Below are 17,543 nucleotides of genomic sequence, written 5' to 3' on the forward strand. Positions count from 1 at the left end.
TTCTGTGGAGAAACCGGCACACCCCGGGAAAACCAACGTGTTCGAGAATCGGCCCAGATGAAAGGCATTATTTTACCACTGTACCTCCCGAATCGGAGTGTATTTCGTTTAACAAGACATAAACCGAGTAGACCATGATAAAGATGATAGGTTTGTGGTTACAATATATTTTACTGGAAATGTGGACGATGACACAATTACATGAAATGAACGAGATAATTGGATTTCTGTTTACAATATCTCTGAGATCGTCCAAAAGACTAGGGACATATATCATTGGAAACAAACCGGCTTCCCTCTAGGCGGGCTTTGATTTTCCTTTGATACGATGTTGATTTAATCGAAGAGGTTATAAGATTACGTAACGGAATCCTTTAATTTCGTCTTCAGATATATTGAAGATGTGTTGTATTAGATATTGTTGATCATATCAATCAGACACATATCCTAAACATGTCATGTTCCAAATATCACAATTTCTGTAGTGACAGAAAAAATGTAACACAGGGTTTTGAACGGCGAGGAATGATGAATATCATGGGAACGTTTTATAGTCGAACGTTGATGTCATTTGGTAGCGATCTATTTAATTAAGAGATACAAGATCAAACGAATGGGAGGCGTTTTATTACAGCCGATGGTTTCCTTGTTACATTACTGGTTCCTATAAATTGTGATATTGGCTGGAATAATCTAAAGAGAAACGGTTGATTCGCTAATGAAGCTCAGATTGCACTTTAACCTTGGCAGACACATTATTTACCTTGCAATCAATCCGAAACATGTACCAAGTTATATTTATCACTCATGTTGTCCCTGCTAGAAGTGTGCGAGGGATTATATTTGTGGGGGGAAAACCCACGTGGTCGGACAGGTGACCCCTATACCTTTTCACGTCAGATCGAGGATCGAACCCTGGCCGCCTTGGTGAAAGGCCAGTGTGTTACCACTTCGCCACTCGACCACCCAATAGACAAGGGTTATAAAAGGCCGGCTATCTAGGGGATGCCAACAAACGACAACAGAGCAAACGAAGGAAAGACTCGACAAGAAAGGAGGGAAGATAACTTTTTCACGTCCGGTCAGGGAATCCAACCTCGGCCGCCTTGATGTTTTGCCACTGTGCCCGCCCCTTCAGCTACTACTTTATCATGCTTGTTCCTTAGATTATCGATTTTTCAAAAAAAAGGCTTTGAACCCAGCGTGTAACACCTGCTACAATAATGAAATGTGTAGGTATGATATTACAACAATGAATCGATATAATGTGTCTCTCTCGTTGAATATTGATTATTTCAGCTTTTCATGATCAGACATTTACATACATGTATTCAGATAAACAAGTAAATATAGTCACCTAACTGGGGAATATCATTATGTTATCTGGACGTAAAACCTTATTTATTCTATAACAAATGCGAAACTTGTTATATCAATTCTATTAACTACAATTGTCTAAGATAGTGCGCGAGGGAGGAAACCAGAAAACCAAAGTGTTAGGGCACGCGTTCCGATTAATTTTCCATGTCCGATCGGGGGGAATCAAACCCCGGCCGACTAGGTGAAAGGCAAGTGTGTTACCAGTGTGCCAACTGAATCCCCAATAAAACAAGTGAAACTTGAAGACAATGAAGGACATAAAGACATTGTATTTGAAATGATATACAACAATGTTTCGAAAACTAAATTTTTCAGACGTTGGTTTATGTTGACGTAATCGCGAATGAAACTTCCCAACAAATGCTTTTCGTTAATGCTGGGTGCTTGAAAGTTGCTTAAACGTCTGTACACAGTAACATGATACATCATAATAACTGAATCTTGCTTGTAGCAAGCACATCAGTCTATAACGTAAAGAAATGCTGTCGCTGTATCCAACTTCCCTTTTGATAGGAAAACACATCGGCGTAATAATTTCCAAGAAAAAATAGTCTATCACTAAAATGAATTATAAGTATTAACCCCAATGTTACCTTATTACGTTACTGTAAATCACTTATATTTGGCGTGGGATTTATTTTGGCGTTCATACGCATGGAGAATCAAACATGAATTAAAATCCTTCGCGAATTTTTCTACAAAAATGGCACCTTGGATGGCGACCAAGCTATCTGTTACCGATATAGGAATCCATGGCTCTAATACTCATCATCGAGAATTAAAAGTCATTTCTAGATCAGCTTTCGCGAAATTACGTATTCGCGAATACGTCTAATGAGGAAAGTTCGCGAAAAAAGGTATTCGCGAAATATAATTGATTTACAGTATGTAGTCATATAACAAGAACCCGGAAGACTCTCTTCGCAAACCGCCTCGTCGTTTATTAAGAGTGCACACCGATTTTTTGTTTGTTACTGCTCCATAACATAACATATAATAATCCTTATTTGACAAAGGGCTAACCTTCCGCCTTCAAATTAAATGCCAATTAGGGTCAGGTCTAGCATATCTACCCTTAAGCAGTTGAAATAACAATATGCGTTATATAGAGAGGTATAGAGGAGGAATTGCATTACGTGCTGAATACGACATCATACCAAGCCATCATTCCGGACTTCATAAAACACTGCTGCCCAAGATGATCGATGGGTTTATACCATATACAATGGTACTTCCTAGGACACTGACAGGATTTCCGATGGAAGCCATTCCGGATAGACTTTGAAATATAAAGTAAGAATAGACATGATTTCTGACAGCAGACTGGACAATCATTAGTGTATTCGCTGCGGGACTATAGGAAGCCAGAACAGTATGATAAGGAAACAGACAATGTCATATACCTAAGGTTGATACATACGGCCAGTATTAGTCATGTCATATACCTAAGGTTGATACATACGACCAGTATTAGTCATGTCATTTCACGTATACTTGAAACAAGGATTAATTGGGATTTTGTTTGCTTGTTGTTTACTGGTGTGCAAACAGCACAGATGTATTAAATCCGTCGCGTTAAACTATCCGTAAAAATAATGCAGCTTATCCAACAGTAAACAACAACAAAAAAGACAAAAAGAAAAATGATTGCCTATACGAAATTCTGACGGTTTTTTTTATTTACGCAACTTAAGAAAAAAATTGTTCATTGAATGTTATACGCACTACCGGAACAGCCCAATAACTGATGGAATGCTAACCAGATGATTTCGATTTAGCGGGAAAAGTTGACAACTATGGGAAGTAAACAGAATACAGTTCCACAAAAAAACATCACATATTTATCAAATTTCGTGAGATAACTTAACCATTTACAACTTCAATGCACACATTGATTTGATTTGCATTATTGTTTATCAAAATTATCTTCACAAATGGAACAAAATAGACAAATAAAATATGTATGTGCCCAATCAGGTTCTGTAACATCACTCACTATCAACAATGTATTCTTACGCGCCAGAGATTACACACCCAGAAACATAAACATCAGGGATTATATCAACTATCACGAGTGAAAGAATTAACACTGTATTGAAATCTCGTCTGAGACGTAAGGGTCCAAACAGAGTGGAAATCCGGAGGTAAAACCGGCAAAATATAATAATACTGAACAATTTTAAGGATATATATGTATATGTAAATATTTCCTTTGAGTCGGTCAACCACAAAATGACTAATGATGTCTAGAAATTATATGTACAACCATCATGTTGAAATGGCCAACCATCACACGAATATTTTTCAATTTAATTTCTCGATGACAAATTCACCAATGATCTTGTTCTTTCAATAGAAAAAGCGATGACAATGTTATATCATTGTACTTGTAAACCGAGCAGCGACTTCCACATGGATGACACTGCTCAATCTTTAAGTGTAACATTGTTTTAGTAAAAATGTTAGGTCAATCGTCTTCAGAATCAAAGTTATTTCGGTCATGCGCTCCAGCGATACATCATTATTTTTCACAGGAGTGACAGGTCATCTCTTTACGATGACCTCTCTAGGAATACACTGAAGAACAAGCCTTTGTAGTCATGACAATGTACAAGAGTTGTGACCGAAGAACCTCGCTTGTACTGACTGGAAGTGTTTGACCTAAACAGGAAGTAAAGGATCGACGGTGATGTGGAGACAATAATACAATCTATTTATCAATAAAGAGGCCAGTACCACCAAACCACTTAACAAACCCGACACTCATCTCAGCCAACTGGCATCTCGCCACGTGAGAGTCATGGAGATGAATGGAGCGTCATCGAACCATCGACAAATACGTATTTTGAGTGAGATTTCCTATCATATAAAATTTCATGAAACGAGTTTCAGATTTTTTTTATTTTTTTTAATTTTATTTTTTGCAAGCCTTGTCGAGACTCCGAGACGAGTTTCGTAAAAGGTCACATGAAACGGAAACTCTAATAAAGGTAGGTCCATACCTTTGAATATCGCGCAAGTGCACAGGAATATTCACGTTTTGTTAACGGTTAACCGACGAAATCCCCCTTGGATAATCAAACCGTTAAACTTGATCGTCGATAATACTTTCCCCCTTCATGGAATGATAAACATAATCTAGTTTGACCGTTCGAAATAATTAAAGTGATGTTGGATAGACCTGCCGTCAATGAAAACAATACACCGGAAGTCTACCGCCACAGCTAGCAGACATCTGATCGTTGAGTGTAAAGTGAGTGATAATCGAACTTTCCGTCACTTGTCTCCGTTTAGAACATATCCAGCAAATTAAGTTTTCCATGCCATCAATTGCAGCGAAAATATATATTTTATGACGTCACGTCATTGTCCATATTATGACGTCATAATAGATTTATGACTGACACAGTCAATGAAAAACGATCCATGGTATATGACCCTAGTGACGGATGCTAAGATATTACACGGGGACATTCAAAAGGTACAAAGACAAAATAAAATATGAAATTGAAACTAGTTCTACTGTTATGTGATAATTCTTTTAACGGCAACAGCCTGTTGACTAAGCTAACCAAAGGTGACAACATGGGAAATTACATGTATTAAACTCATCGATTCAATGAATGCTCTAAATTCCACATTATCCACATCTCTCGGATTAAGACATGTCCAAACAGAGGCATTATATTTAGCAAAAATTAATATGGTCACTGCGGTCATTCGGATTCCGGACATGACTTAGTGTCCGTCTAGTATACATGTACAGTATAATCTTGAGTATTAACCAACGGATAAGTATGTCACGTGGTAAAGTACTAGTAATTAGCTACGAACCAAGCTTCTCATTGGCACACTCGGTTACGCGTCGGAATTCCATGTCAAAAGTTCCCGGTTCGATCGGATCTGTAGGCGAAGCAAGCTTTTACAAATAATGGTGTCATTTGTATGTATTGTGTGGTGACGTTATAGTGAAGATTTTTACTGAAAACAGGGTATAAATAATATATAGCTGCTCTGACATGAATTTGTATCAAGTCCTGTGTGTAAATTTGGACAATGGCGCGAGCGAGTCAGTACTAACGTCCGGAAATAAATACATATTCACTCTCGGATACAAATTTGTATAGCGAGACTTGGATACAAAAAAGTATTGTATTATATATCTGTGATAATGTATTCATTTCTATTGGTGCTCGGATAAAAGTAGGAAACAATTGCGGTCGAGTAAAACTGCTTGTGTTGACATTCGGTCATAAATAATTGTGTTGACGGCCAGACAGAACTGATTCAATATAGGTTCAGGATGTGATGAATGTTGTTTTAACTACAAATGTATGTAATACCTAACGGCCATACCTAGATAGCCCATGCAGGAGTGTGGAAAGACACTGTCTGTTGTATATCACTGTATGTCGTCAGAGGCGAACATAAGTGGGCGCCCTGAAGAATCGGGCATTTTCTTCCGTGTTTTCCTTTTTGGGACAGTGAAGAGACCATGACAGATCTGCCCCAATTGCACTTTGCATCCTAAATACTTTTTTACTTTCTTGCTGTACTAGGTTTTATTACCTTATGTGCTACTCGTACTGCAACTAGAACGTTAAATCCATTAAAACAAACAAAACAAACCGCGCATAAATTCGCTCGTGTTTACCAAATCCATGCTACACATTGCATTGCGCAGTCGTATGAAGACATCATTTTACATGTTTGTTTGTTTGGAGTTTTTGTCCTCATAACAGCTGATAATAAAACTATAGCCACTACAATTGTATCATCAATGGACTGGTATTTAATCATGAGACTGGACAACAACAATGGGACATGGTCACCGTACCAGCCGTGTTGTGGGGATTGCACATGGATATAAATAGTCTGTCTACTTTGATTGGTTCGCTAGCATTGTTCATGTGTATGATTGGATACTTGCTGTCTGTGATGTCACAATTTGTACAGGTACCGTCGGGGAAATTGTTTGTAAACAAAATGTGATTGATGACATCAGAGAGATCCGAATGTCCATACATGATACCATATCTATCTTTATAACTGCTTTCCTAAGGATTGAATGTTGCTGTTGTCGATGTCATGGGGGTGATGAATTGAGTTGCTCTTGAGACAACTTTAATGCTGTTGGTAACCCTGGTACAATATAGGTGTTTGGGAACCTAATACTTGTTTAAGAGTTTTATATTTATAATTGGAAATACTTAACAATCTTGGCTTTAATAATATACATTCCCGAAAAAAAAAGTAAAAAATAAAAAAAAAAAACAACAAAAAACAAAAAATATGAAGAGTGCATCAAAGCGTCTTTTTCAGTGAGTAAACATAACAGCGATTTGTTATAGTCTCTGTGGAAATAGCATCAACACAATGCTTTAACAAGGCCGTATTAAAAGCAATCCGAAAATCCTGATCAGTTACACGCTTGGAATCAGATATATTGATCATCCCAGTGATAAAACAACAAGCGTGTGAAATTGAGCTTGTTTAAGTCTCACACTTAAACGAAACAATCAAGCATTAACGTGTCACAGCCAAACAAAACTATCAGGACCAGCCTGTAAAGGTCATCGTGTTTACAGGAAACTAATTCCAAGAACAACAAGAAAATATAACCGTGAAAACAAAAACCGTAATTCTATCTCAAAATCGATAAGAGAAAGGCAGATAATTATAACAGAAAGCATACCTTACTCAGAGAAGTCATATATGGTCATACATGTACCTTACAGGTAAAGTGTATAAAATTAAGTACAGACCTATTTAAACCTACATACATGTATTGCTCAGGTGGATTAGAGTGTAAAAAACCAAAGACGAAAATATACGTTATAATAATTATGCCACTATCCCGGTTCTTTTTTGAGGTTGTGATATTGATTAATTCGATGACGTAATCTCAAGAATAACAATGCAAATGCCCACTTTTGATTGGTTAAGAGCTAGGATTACGGTTTGATCATACGTATAGTGTTATTGACGAAGGTTTACGCGACAGGTAGTGTTAATGAAACAGAAGGAACTTTAGCTCCGAGTTTTACTCATGTAGAGAGGTGTATATATAGAGGTTACACAACGAGTGGTTGTTGGATATGGAATTTATTTCATACGAGTAAGTTATTTTTTAAAAGTTCAAAAAGACACGAGCTTTAGCGAGTGTTTTTTACAACTTTTAAAAAATAACTTACGAGTGTGAAATAAATTCCATATCCAACAATTTCGAGTCGTGCGACCTGCTTCTACCACAATAATATCGGCTTGAATCAAAGGGAAACGTGGCCAAGTATAATTTCACGTATGCAAATAAAGTGTATCGGTGAAGTCCGGGACCCGGTGATGTGACGTCATTAGATTATTGATGACGTCAATAACAATTGCAGCTTGGGTCAAAGTTCACCGTGTTAGCCAATCAAAATGCGTACAGAGTTTAAACCACGTGTGGTATAAACAGATTGTTAATCAACAGCTGTAATGATTAACTGATGGTCTGAGAGTTGAATAACACGGGGTATTGTGGTAGAAACCTATGTTATATATGACGACTTTGGTCTATATCGAGTTTGAAGTGTGGTCGTGTCAATAAGTTGGTGTTCGCCTGTTTTCGCCTTCAATGATTAATTACACTGGACCATACTGTCATATATAATTTCGTATGGTGTTGGTACAGACGTGACAAAATAGACATCCCTCTGATTATATATACACATTACGTATTGAAGCTGGAGGCTATACAGTACACAATGAATGATTGGTCGGGTGGCTCAGTGAAACACGTTAGCCTTTCACCTACGGGTAGGCGGCCGGGGTTCGAATCGCCGCTCGGACGTGAAAAAGTATCGGGTTACCTACCCGACCACGTGGGCTTTTTCTGGGTTCTCCAGTCTCCTCCTAAAATAAGACCTTTCACCCGCTTCATCCCGGCCAGTGATTATAAGCTAATATAATTTGTTTCGAAATTGTTAAATCAAATAAAGCTAACACAACGAATGTTATTAACAAAACACATTACTTGCCTCATCATCAATATTATCTTCGAAGACTTTACTATTTTACGAACTAAGTTAAAGTAATGAATATCAAGGCCTTAAGGTTCAGTAAGACCTGTTCGTGTATGTTGTAACCCATCTGGCAATCTGTTAATATCAACCGATGAGAATAGACGATGTGACGACATCCTGATCAGATAAATTGCGCACATCTCTCGGTATTTTCATTAATTAATCATAAACGACATTTGACTATCGACCGTCATTATTCAAGAATTTTGTTCGGAATTATTGCATATGAAGCGGGCTGGTCGACAGATGAACGAAAACACTAACTTCCGTTTTTCAAAAATTATTCAAAAATGCACGGGATATATTAATACATCTCATTTAAGGATAAGGTTGGTATAGGCATCGCCAAAGCCCATTTGTGCTTAAATCTGCGTAATGAAATATTCTGAAATAAAATGTCTACATTTCTCATTTCATTTGTACGTGGTTGATATACATACAGTAAACAAATTCATTTTTGCGTATACATAACGCGGGCGATTACAATTCGCGAAAATTAATCGACGCGAAATAGTTTTAATCACAGGTACAGTAGGCCTTTTGTGACTGTAAATCGCAAAAAAACCGTCACGAAAATAAGTTGGTTTACAGTAAGGTAATATAAACAGTCTACTGCTTACCTGATATAAGATAATTTAGAGTAGTCAAAGGCTTGCTCCTTTTCTTTCTCCTTTCTCGTACTTCCTTTCCTTCGGAAGGAGAACCTATTCACTGAAATCCGATCCATATCTAACAGTGACTTTTGCACACACACATATACAAAAGTTCGAAATAAGAGTACTAATCCGAGATGTTCCGAATGGTCCTTTGATTGTGACGATACGAATGAGTGGTAAGATCACAAGAAACGAGGGGTTTATGTGGTACACATTTCGAAATTGCGGGAAATATATTCCTACTTTTAAAACAAATGGTATTAGGAAGTTCTTCGTAACAAACTTGTCAATTTCTTAAAAAACGACAATAGTCGGTCCAAGCGTCCCTGTTCCTCTATCAGTGCTTTTACTGACAAGTGCGAATGGCATCCGCTCTGTCTCGTCCAGCTCCCTGCATTGATAAAATCCATATTACTACATTATCAGACTTATAACAGTGGTATGTCTACCTGAAAGGTCAATCCGTACCAGAGAGACAATTAGAGAATTAACACCTTACGTATACATGTATATATCTGCATCAATATATTCATTTTCCTTAACACAGCATCAATAACACAATATACCAGTATAATCCATTAGCCATACATGTAGTGCAGTGTTGGCTGTATTACCTATAATCTAATTGTGTAAACATACCTGTAATTTTCTCATTTCTTACACCATAGGTAACTAGTTATTGCGATACTATAGACATTCTGTGCAGATGTTACTCGGCTTAACAAAGAACATGGAATTAAGTTTTTACAAAACCAGACAAACATACTATAGGCCAAGAGTATTTGAAAGGTTGCAATTATACCGATAGTAAAATATTCATAAAAGTCCCCTATAGATACATAGACAATATTATTATTATAAATCGGAGTTACGTCAGGCGATTCTATCGTTATACATTGCTAGTAAATATATAAAAAAAATCCTAGACAACCAAATAAATTATTCTCATCGTGTTGATGGGAAAACTCCTTTCAACCATAATAAAACACAAAATTAACCTTTAACTTTCTTCACTTACAATATATAAACACGCAAAACCACTTCATGTTACAATCTACAGACCATATGATCAAGTGACTATCATTTGATACCACGTGACTATTGTCTAACTATAACATTTGGAATATTATATACAGAATTTCGTTCGAAATCATTATTTTATGACATAACTGTTAACTGCATATAAGATATTCTGTTGAAGGTTAACACGAAGTATCTTTTACAGTGATATTTTATCTTTTTATAGAAGTATCAAATTGGCAGAGGTGGTCCTAAGAGTATATTTTAGTGGTGACATATAATCAGCAGTAAACTCATGTTCGATAGACTTATTTCATATTTATGGGATAAAAAAATAAATTAAAAAAACCCAATAAATTCATTTTGACCTTAAACAGTCGCAGTTCAAAAAATCCGCAAATAAAAAAATAATAATGATAATAACAAACCTAATATTCCAAGATCCAAACACGTAAGAAATGTCTTCCTACCGACGAGAGTACTTCAAAACAGAGCATGCACTACAGGACTATAGCGGCCATGTAAACCCCAGCGATTTGTCTGTATCTCTCCGACATACCGCTCCCTACGCCTTCACACACTCGACAGCAGCGGATCTGAACTGTCCTCCCTGTTCCCTGTGGTAACATATACTCATTGTGCACGGACAGTAGTAGATATACAAAACCTCACTCGCAATACCCAATCACCTTCATAGCAGGATTTGTACTACTGCTAGTCCCGCTAGAGAAAGTCGCGCCAGTTCTGCTGTTAGGGTCCCAACGTTCTGCTGGTCCAGCCAGAATAAGTTAAACAAACTCTGTTTGAGCCAATCCTAGAGATATTTTCTGAGTAGTAGGAAGCTCTGATGTTATATCACTACCTTTTTAATAGTCAAAAATAAGGCAAACAGACTCCTGTATCGGGTCCAACCTTCATATATTTTCATAAGTATGGAAGTGAATCGAGTGCAGACTTCCAATGGTCCAGGTTTATTCAAAACCTCCGCAGTGAGGGTCTCAACCTTCTGATGGCTTAGAGTGTATCACACCTGCTCTGCTGTGAGAGTCCTGTGATGGTAAGGAGGTCGAATATGTGAGTTCCACATTTTGATTGTCCAGATTAAGTTTCAAGTGCTCTTCTGTGAGACTTGCCTATTAATAATTCAAGAATTTCACCTCCAGAAAATTCACTGCATAAGTCATGTACTTTGCTGTGTAAGTCCCACCTACTTTTTACCTGATAGCTCAAAACTTATTACGATCGCGAATTAGCCACACCAGGTCTGCTGAGACAGCCCCAATTGTATAATGGTCCAGCCGAATTAGCAGCACCAGCTCTGCTTTGAGATTCCCTGCCTTCTAATGGTCCTGCCAGAATTAGTCATACCAAATATGCTGTGAGAGTCCCAACCTTACGATGATCCAAATTAGGCTAAAAACAAACTCTGCTGTGAAACGTTCCGGCTGAATTGAGAAGCAACAGGTTTTGTCAGCAGATGTATATGGTGTAAAATATCTAGTAGTATCAATAGCTGGACAAGCTATGTCACTCAGGCAATTACATCGAACAAAACAAATCGATGGTGATGGAATCCGCTAGTCTATACACTTTAACACATGCCATTACGTGTAAAGGGCGAACGCCACATTGACATATCCCGTAATGGTATATCAGTATGTTTTCAGTTTAACACGTATATTAAAATTCACAAACATATTTCCATAATTGTAAATGACTTATGTCTTTCAAATTTCAAATGTTCGATATATGTTACTCCAGCATGATTGTCAATGATTGTCAATGACTTGTGCCTTTCAATGTTCGATTTATGTTACTCTACCCTCATTGTCAATGACTCATGTCCCTTATTGACAGCTTGCCTGTCAATGTTTGTCAATGACTTTTGTCCTTCAAATGTCAAATGGTCGATTTATGTTACTCCAGCTTGCCTGTCAATGATTGTCAATGACTTTTGTCTTTCAAATTTCAAATGTTCGATTTATGTTACCCTGCCTGATTGTCAATGACTTTTGTCTTTCAAATTTCTAATGATGTTCGATATGTTTTTGACTCTACTACAGAAACTCAATATTACTCCGGCCTGATTGTCGACAATTGATAATGACTAATGCCTTTCGAAGTTATGTTCCATATTTATATTTGACTCTAAGAGAAATCCAAAGTTACTCTAGCCAGATTGTCAATAATTCAATGTAACTCTAAATTGTACAAAGGAAGACTTGACGGTACCTTTAGGTTCTGGTAAATTTTGAATGATGTTCATTATATTTTGAAAAAAGGTAAAACGTCACCACGTAGCTCTATTGCCACCGCTACAAAAAATCAACGTTACTCTAAATTTTACGAAGGAAGAGTTGATGGTGCCATTTGTTGCTGGAATGTTGGAATTCTTCTTGTAATTTTGTGCAACTTTGATAATATCTGATTCTTCAAGTACCTTTCATAGCTTGTCGTTACGTGACATATACATATAGTATTATATAATCTTAACCGAGTAAAGGCCAGTTAAGATTTCCGGATTTCCCTTATGAGTTTTAACACTTTAGCCCAGTAGCATCACCGACGAGTGCCGAGTCCCAGAACTTAGAAGTAAGCTTCTAATACACATTGAATTATCATTATTTAGTATGTACGATATATGTTGCTACAATCCTATTACAATATGCTGTTCACCTGCTTGTGTTTTGCACAATGCACAGAGAAAATAGGACGTCGGATCAATACAAGTTATTTCACAGCCGAATGAACCACTATCGATTTCCAAGATTGCTAAATCGATTTCGAGTTTTTAAACCATTAATGTTTAAGTTGTAAACTGGAGCAACATGTATCGATAAGTTCTAAATCGACTGCGACAAAACAGATTCTGTTTCTATGTCGGGATGTTATCTTAATGTTTCATCAGTAGACTATTGAAGACAGCGCGGGGATCAATAATTGACTGTACACTAAAATATTCATGGAAATCTCTTGTTTTTTTCTGTGACATTTATTCATTATATTCATATGGTAATTATAAAGTATATCATATTTCTACTACAGTAAGTCGACCTAAATTGACTTTCAACAATGCAAAACATGTTCTGTTAAATGCTGCGATTAAAAGGCTACTATTGTCCGTGGACTGTGGAACAATAAAATAATTTTTCGTTAGCATTTATCACTTTTGTTATAGTCATTTTGCAATTATGTTCGTTGAATTAATGATAAATATATTTCAAATAAAAGGGATATAGTATTTCCATTGTATCCAATTGAACCATAGTAACACTGAATTGTATAACGCTTCGCTTTCGTATTTGCTATCGTTTAAAATGTAGCGGTATCCAGGCATGGTAATTCAGTGTGACGGCACTATAAAATAGACTGTAAGTACTGAATTCATATCGAAGGTACAATTCAACTATACGTTTATGTAACCTCTTAGAAGCTTTACGCTTATGGAAGCGTTAAGCATTTAATTTGAACTGTTCCGGACACAAAGAGAACAAGGGCAAACTATGAGCAAAATCGTGACTTGCACGGAAACTCCTGAAAAAGGGAAAAGCAAACAAAAAAAGAACAAACAAGAATAAGTCAGGTGTTCCGCAGGAAAGCGTTTATCGATGGCACGCGCGATTTAAATTTAGGTTGCGAATCTACGTTAAGACACATTCCCTAAACTATATCATACACCTATAGGGAACAACCAACCAATTGAAAAAAATATATTTTTGAAACAGCCCCTGTGTATAGAAAGTTGAGCCAAGGATAAAATGTCTGGCAGACACTGATTGGCCAGTATGCTATGAAGTGAGAAAATAGATATGTAGCCTGATAGGTAACTATCAATAAGAAATGTTGATATAAATTTCGTAAGTCCGATTTGTTTTTTTTCCCAAAAGTTCACGTAATAATAGTAAACATTTAAGATTTTTGAGAATTTTTACTGCGAAATTCACCTATTTTCAAAATGGCTACCCTGGAGAAAATTTGAGCTGAAGGACCCAACTTTTTTTTTGATTAGGTGTTATATCAGACCCTAAACTTTTGTTATAAACCATAATCGTCATATTGAATTCAAGAATTTGAATGAAATAATCCAAAACGTTAACACTGAAGTCTATGGGAAAACAATTGGTTGGTTGGTCTCTATAGCTATCGTCCATACCTTAACTTTCAAAGTAATGTGTATCCTTCACATATCCTGTGTTCTGTATTGTTTTACTGATGGTATTACAACACTAATAATAAACTATAAATTATAATTCTTTATCCGTGACTAATGAATATCTCCATTGTGTATACACACATGTACAAGATGAAGAATACACAATTGTAGATTCTGCTTTACATCAAATTTCACAGTAAATCGATTTGTCTTAGTTTTGAAACAGAAAAGCAGTACTTTTCCGTGACAGGAATAAAGGGGTATTGATTATATTGTACCATAACATGTCTGGTTTTATCATTTAACAAATGAATTATTTTAGTTGAAAATGCAACCAAATTATATCAAAACATGTCGAAACACTACAGGGAGGACAATCGTATTTCGTTCAAGAAGTGTGTTTTTGGTTTCATTATCTCCATCTCTGGAAGACGCTTCAACCAGGATATGAAATGAAGTTATCGCTATAAATATAAGTGTTTAACAGTCTCATGAAGTAATGTCATAAAGATAGAACAAGACATCTCTGTAAAACGTCAAAGTTAAAATTAAAAATTAAGTTGAAATCGACATATAATACACGATATACAAAAATACAAAATGTATATCATTGGAGTAACTTTCTTGCGATAGTCATTGGTTATACCAAATACAGCTAAAGAAATTTATAGAATATGTTTGAACGAATTGTTCATATTCAGGAAAACATTAGGTATTGTTGTAAAAAAAATCTTCTTTACTTTTAAGATTAAACTATCCACGTAGGATTTACACTTCAGCACTATTCAACTTACACAAAGAAATTCAGTACTCCTCCTGAATCTGGTTTGAAGCCTTACGTTTATACAGTGTACATCGAATCCCATGCTACACTATAAGTTATATATGCTAATTTATTACATTTTGACCAGTGCAATATCGAAAATTATTCATTCTATAAAATTGATATTTTTCACTGGTGACAGATATGTTTTTTTTATCTAGTCCAGCAATGAAAAATCTCACTTTTTTCTGGTTTGACCAATCAGAACACTGCTAACAAACAACGATGGCGAAAATTGATATTTGCATATACCTCTCCGTCATGTTTTATGACGCCATAATGAAAGACAGAATACATAACGTCACGATTTGGCGTACTTTTGTAAGCCGTTAAAAGGGGACTGCAATGAATTCTGTGTCCGGTGAAGACGCCCTTGAAATTTTAACAACTCATTTGTCCATTTATTTTATTAATATTACTAATATACTTCAATATTACTTGCGCTGTGAAGTTAAATTTCACGAGGCAAATATTTCGCGGTTGTCCGAGTAGCTAAATAACTAGTTCGCCGATTTTAAATAAACGTCAACTTGTCAAGAATCTGCAGTACATATTCCATTAATTCGTGTGTATTTATAAATATTTGTTGGGTATTTGTTTTCTCGCCATACTCAATGGTCGAGAATATAGCGAAAATAAAGCCCCCGCGAATAATAGTAACTGTACAGTGACATTCAAATGATATACAAACTATACAACACTTCGAGTACCAAATAGTTGTATTTTCATAGCAGCCGGTATGAATTAAAAGCTAAGGTCTATTTCCTAATTTACCAACTAAATCATGAGAGATTGCTATTCCGTACACAAGGAAGAGCCAGTTTACTGTTATAACAATGAATATTGACCAGCACAACCCGGTGTTGACAAGGACTCGTTGGTTTGGTCTGGTGTCTTGTATTGTTTACAATCACATCAACATCAGTGGTCATTTAAGAACAGCCTCCCATAAGGGCGAAATGCATAGTGTGATGAGTGTGGCTATCTTAGGTGTATTGGGAGAATGTCCTTGTTTGTGTCCTTGTGATAGCGGCTGTAAAGTGACCCCACACTGAAATAAACCCATCCGGTGACATAATATTAACAACAGGCGAACCAGTCGTCCCACTCCCTAAGATGCTGAGCGCTAAACAGGATCGACATCTGACATTTTTATAAACTTTTATATGTCTCGGCCTTGGAACAGAACCCAAAGCCTTCCTCACAGGGGTGAACGCTAAACTTTAGGCAAAAAGGTAGACAGTGTCAAGAAAAACATTAACAAGAAGAAAGCTTATAAAGAAGTGTTTAATTCGTGATGATGCTGTTGAAGTTGAGACTAAAGTGCATATGAAGAAAGACCGACTTAAGGGTTGAGACAATGTCCCCTTGTTCCATTTCAAGATGAAGTCAGAGAAGATGGAATACTTTCAGTATGTAGCATTTGCTGTCTGTTAAGAACTGCTCTGAAGACCACTCTTTTGTATTCAAGCAATGCCCTGGGATACCATATGTATAAAACCAGTCAAATCTGCCGCAGACAACCTTTTTTTAATAGAATTAAATTAAGAGTAAGAAACAACTTTGTAGAGTTTCAAGTACAGCTTCAAACTTGTCATGACTTATTCATGTACATTCCGGCACAGTGGTAACACACTTGGCTTTCACCTAGGCGGCCGGGGTTCGATTTCCCTATCGGACGTGAAAAGGTATGGGGTCACCTGCCCGACCAAGTGGGTTTTCCCCTGGTACTCCCACAGGAAGACCCCTCACGCGCTGCTTCCATCTGGGCCAACAAGCGTGATTAATATAAGTTAATATATCTTGTTTCGCAATTTTTGTAAAATAAAGTTTACATTTACAGCAAAAGGGCAACGCACAGCGACGGACAAAAGCCTTAAAAACCACGTTACTGTTGATAAAACCAAACTTGACGTTGTTTACTGAGTGTTCAGCAACAACACTGTGAAAGTACGGATATCACTTTATATGTTAGTCTTCTTCTCATCAATCAATTTTATCGCCAATCCATATAACGATTTCATTAAGTCGTACACATATAAACAATAAAACCAATATCGGTTGTACATGCTTAGATGATGATGGGGATCTCTGTACTGGGTTTCCTATGCTTAACTCTATTTGCTATATTAATTAATCATGGTTCCTAATAAGATTCTCTACATCACATGAGATCATCGTTGATAATATCCGATATAGCACTCACAGATAAAATACCAATAATCTATAATTAAATCTCGGAAAAGATAATTACGTGCCCGTGCCATCTTGTAAGTGCTATGATTTAGGTGACCAAGTTGCACCTACACGAAATGTGCGTAGAAATTGAGGACGTTATCAATTTGCAACGTGGTTATGATACATAAAATGATGACGTTACGCTTTTGTGAGTAGCCACTTTTTCCCTACCCCATCTTTGATAGATTTTTCTCACTCCACAGGGTTAT

General features: G+C 36.6%; 1 protein-coding gene across 2 annotated transcripts in view; it reads right to left on the reverse strand.

Annotated features, from left to right (window-relative positions):
• The window catches only part of LOC117315423 (NAD(P)H-hydrate epimerase-like), a 110,943-nt gene that overhangs the window by 68,939 nt on the left and 24,461 nt on the right, over positions 1-17,543 (reverse strand). The window contains exons 1-2 of one of the 2 annotated variants that reach the window (XM_033869608.1): positions 10,549-11,566; positions 9,065-9,491 (exon numbers count right to left, since the gene is read on the reverse strand). The exons of the other annotated variant lie outside the window; for it this stretch is intronic. Coding sequence (XP_033725499.1) covers positions 9,065-9,171 — 107 coding nt within the window. The 5' untranslated portion in view covers positions 9,172-9,491; positions 10,549-11,566. Of the gene's footprint in view, positions 1-9,064; positions 9,492-10,548; positions 11,567-17,543 lie in introns of those variants that run through there. 2 annotated transcript variants of the gene reach the window in all.

This window comes from Pecten maximus, chromosome 17 (assembly GCF_902652985.1).
Source record: "Pecten maximus chromosome 17, xPecMax1.1, whole genome shotgun sequence".
In the NCBI taxonomy this organism is placed as follows: domain Eukaryota; kingdom Metazoa; phylum Mollusca; class Bivalvia; order Pectinida; family Pectinidae; genus Pecten; species Pecten maximus.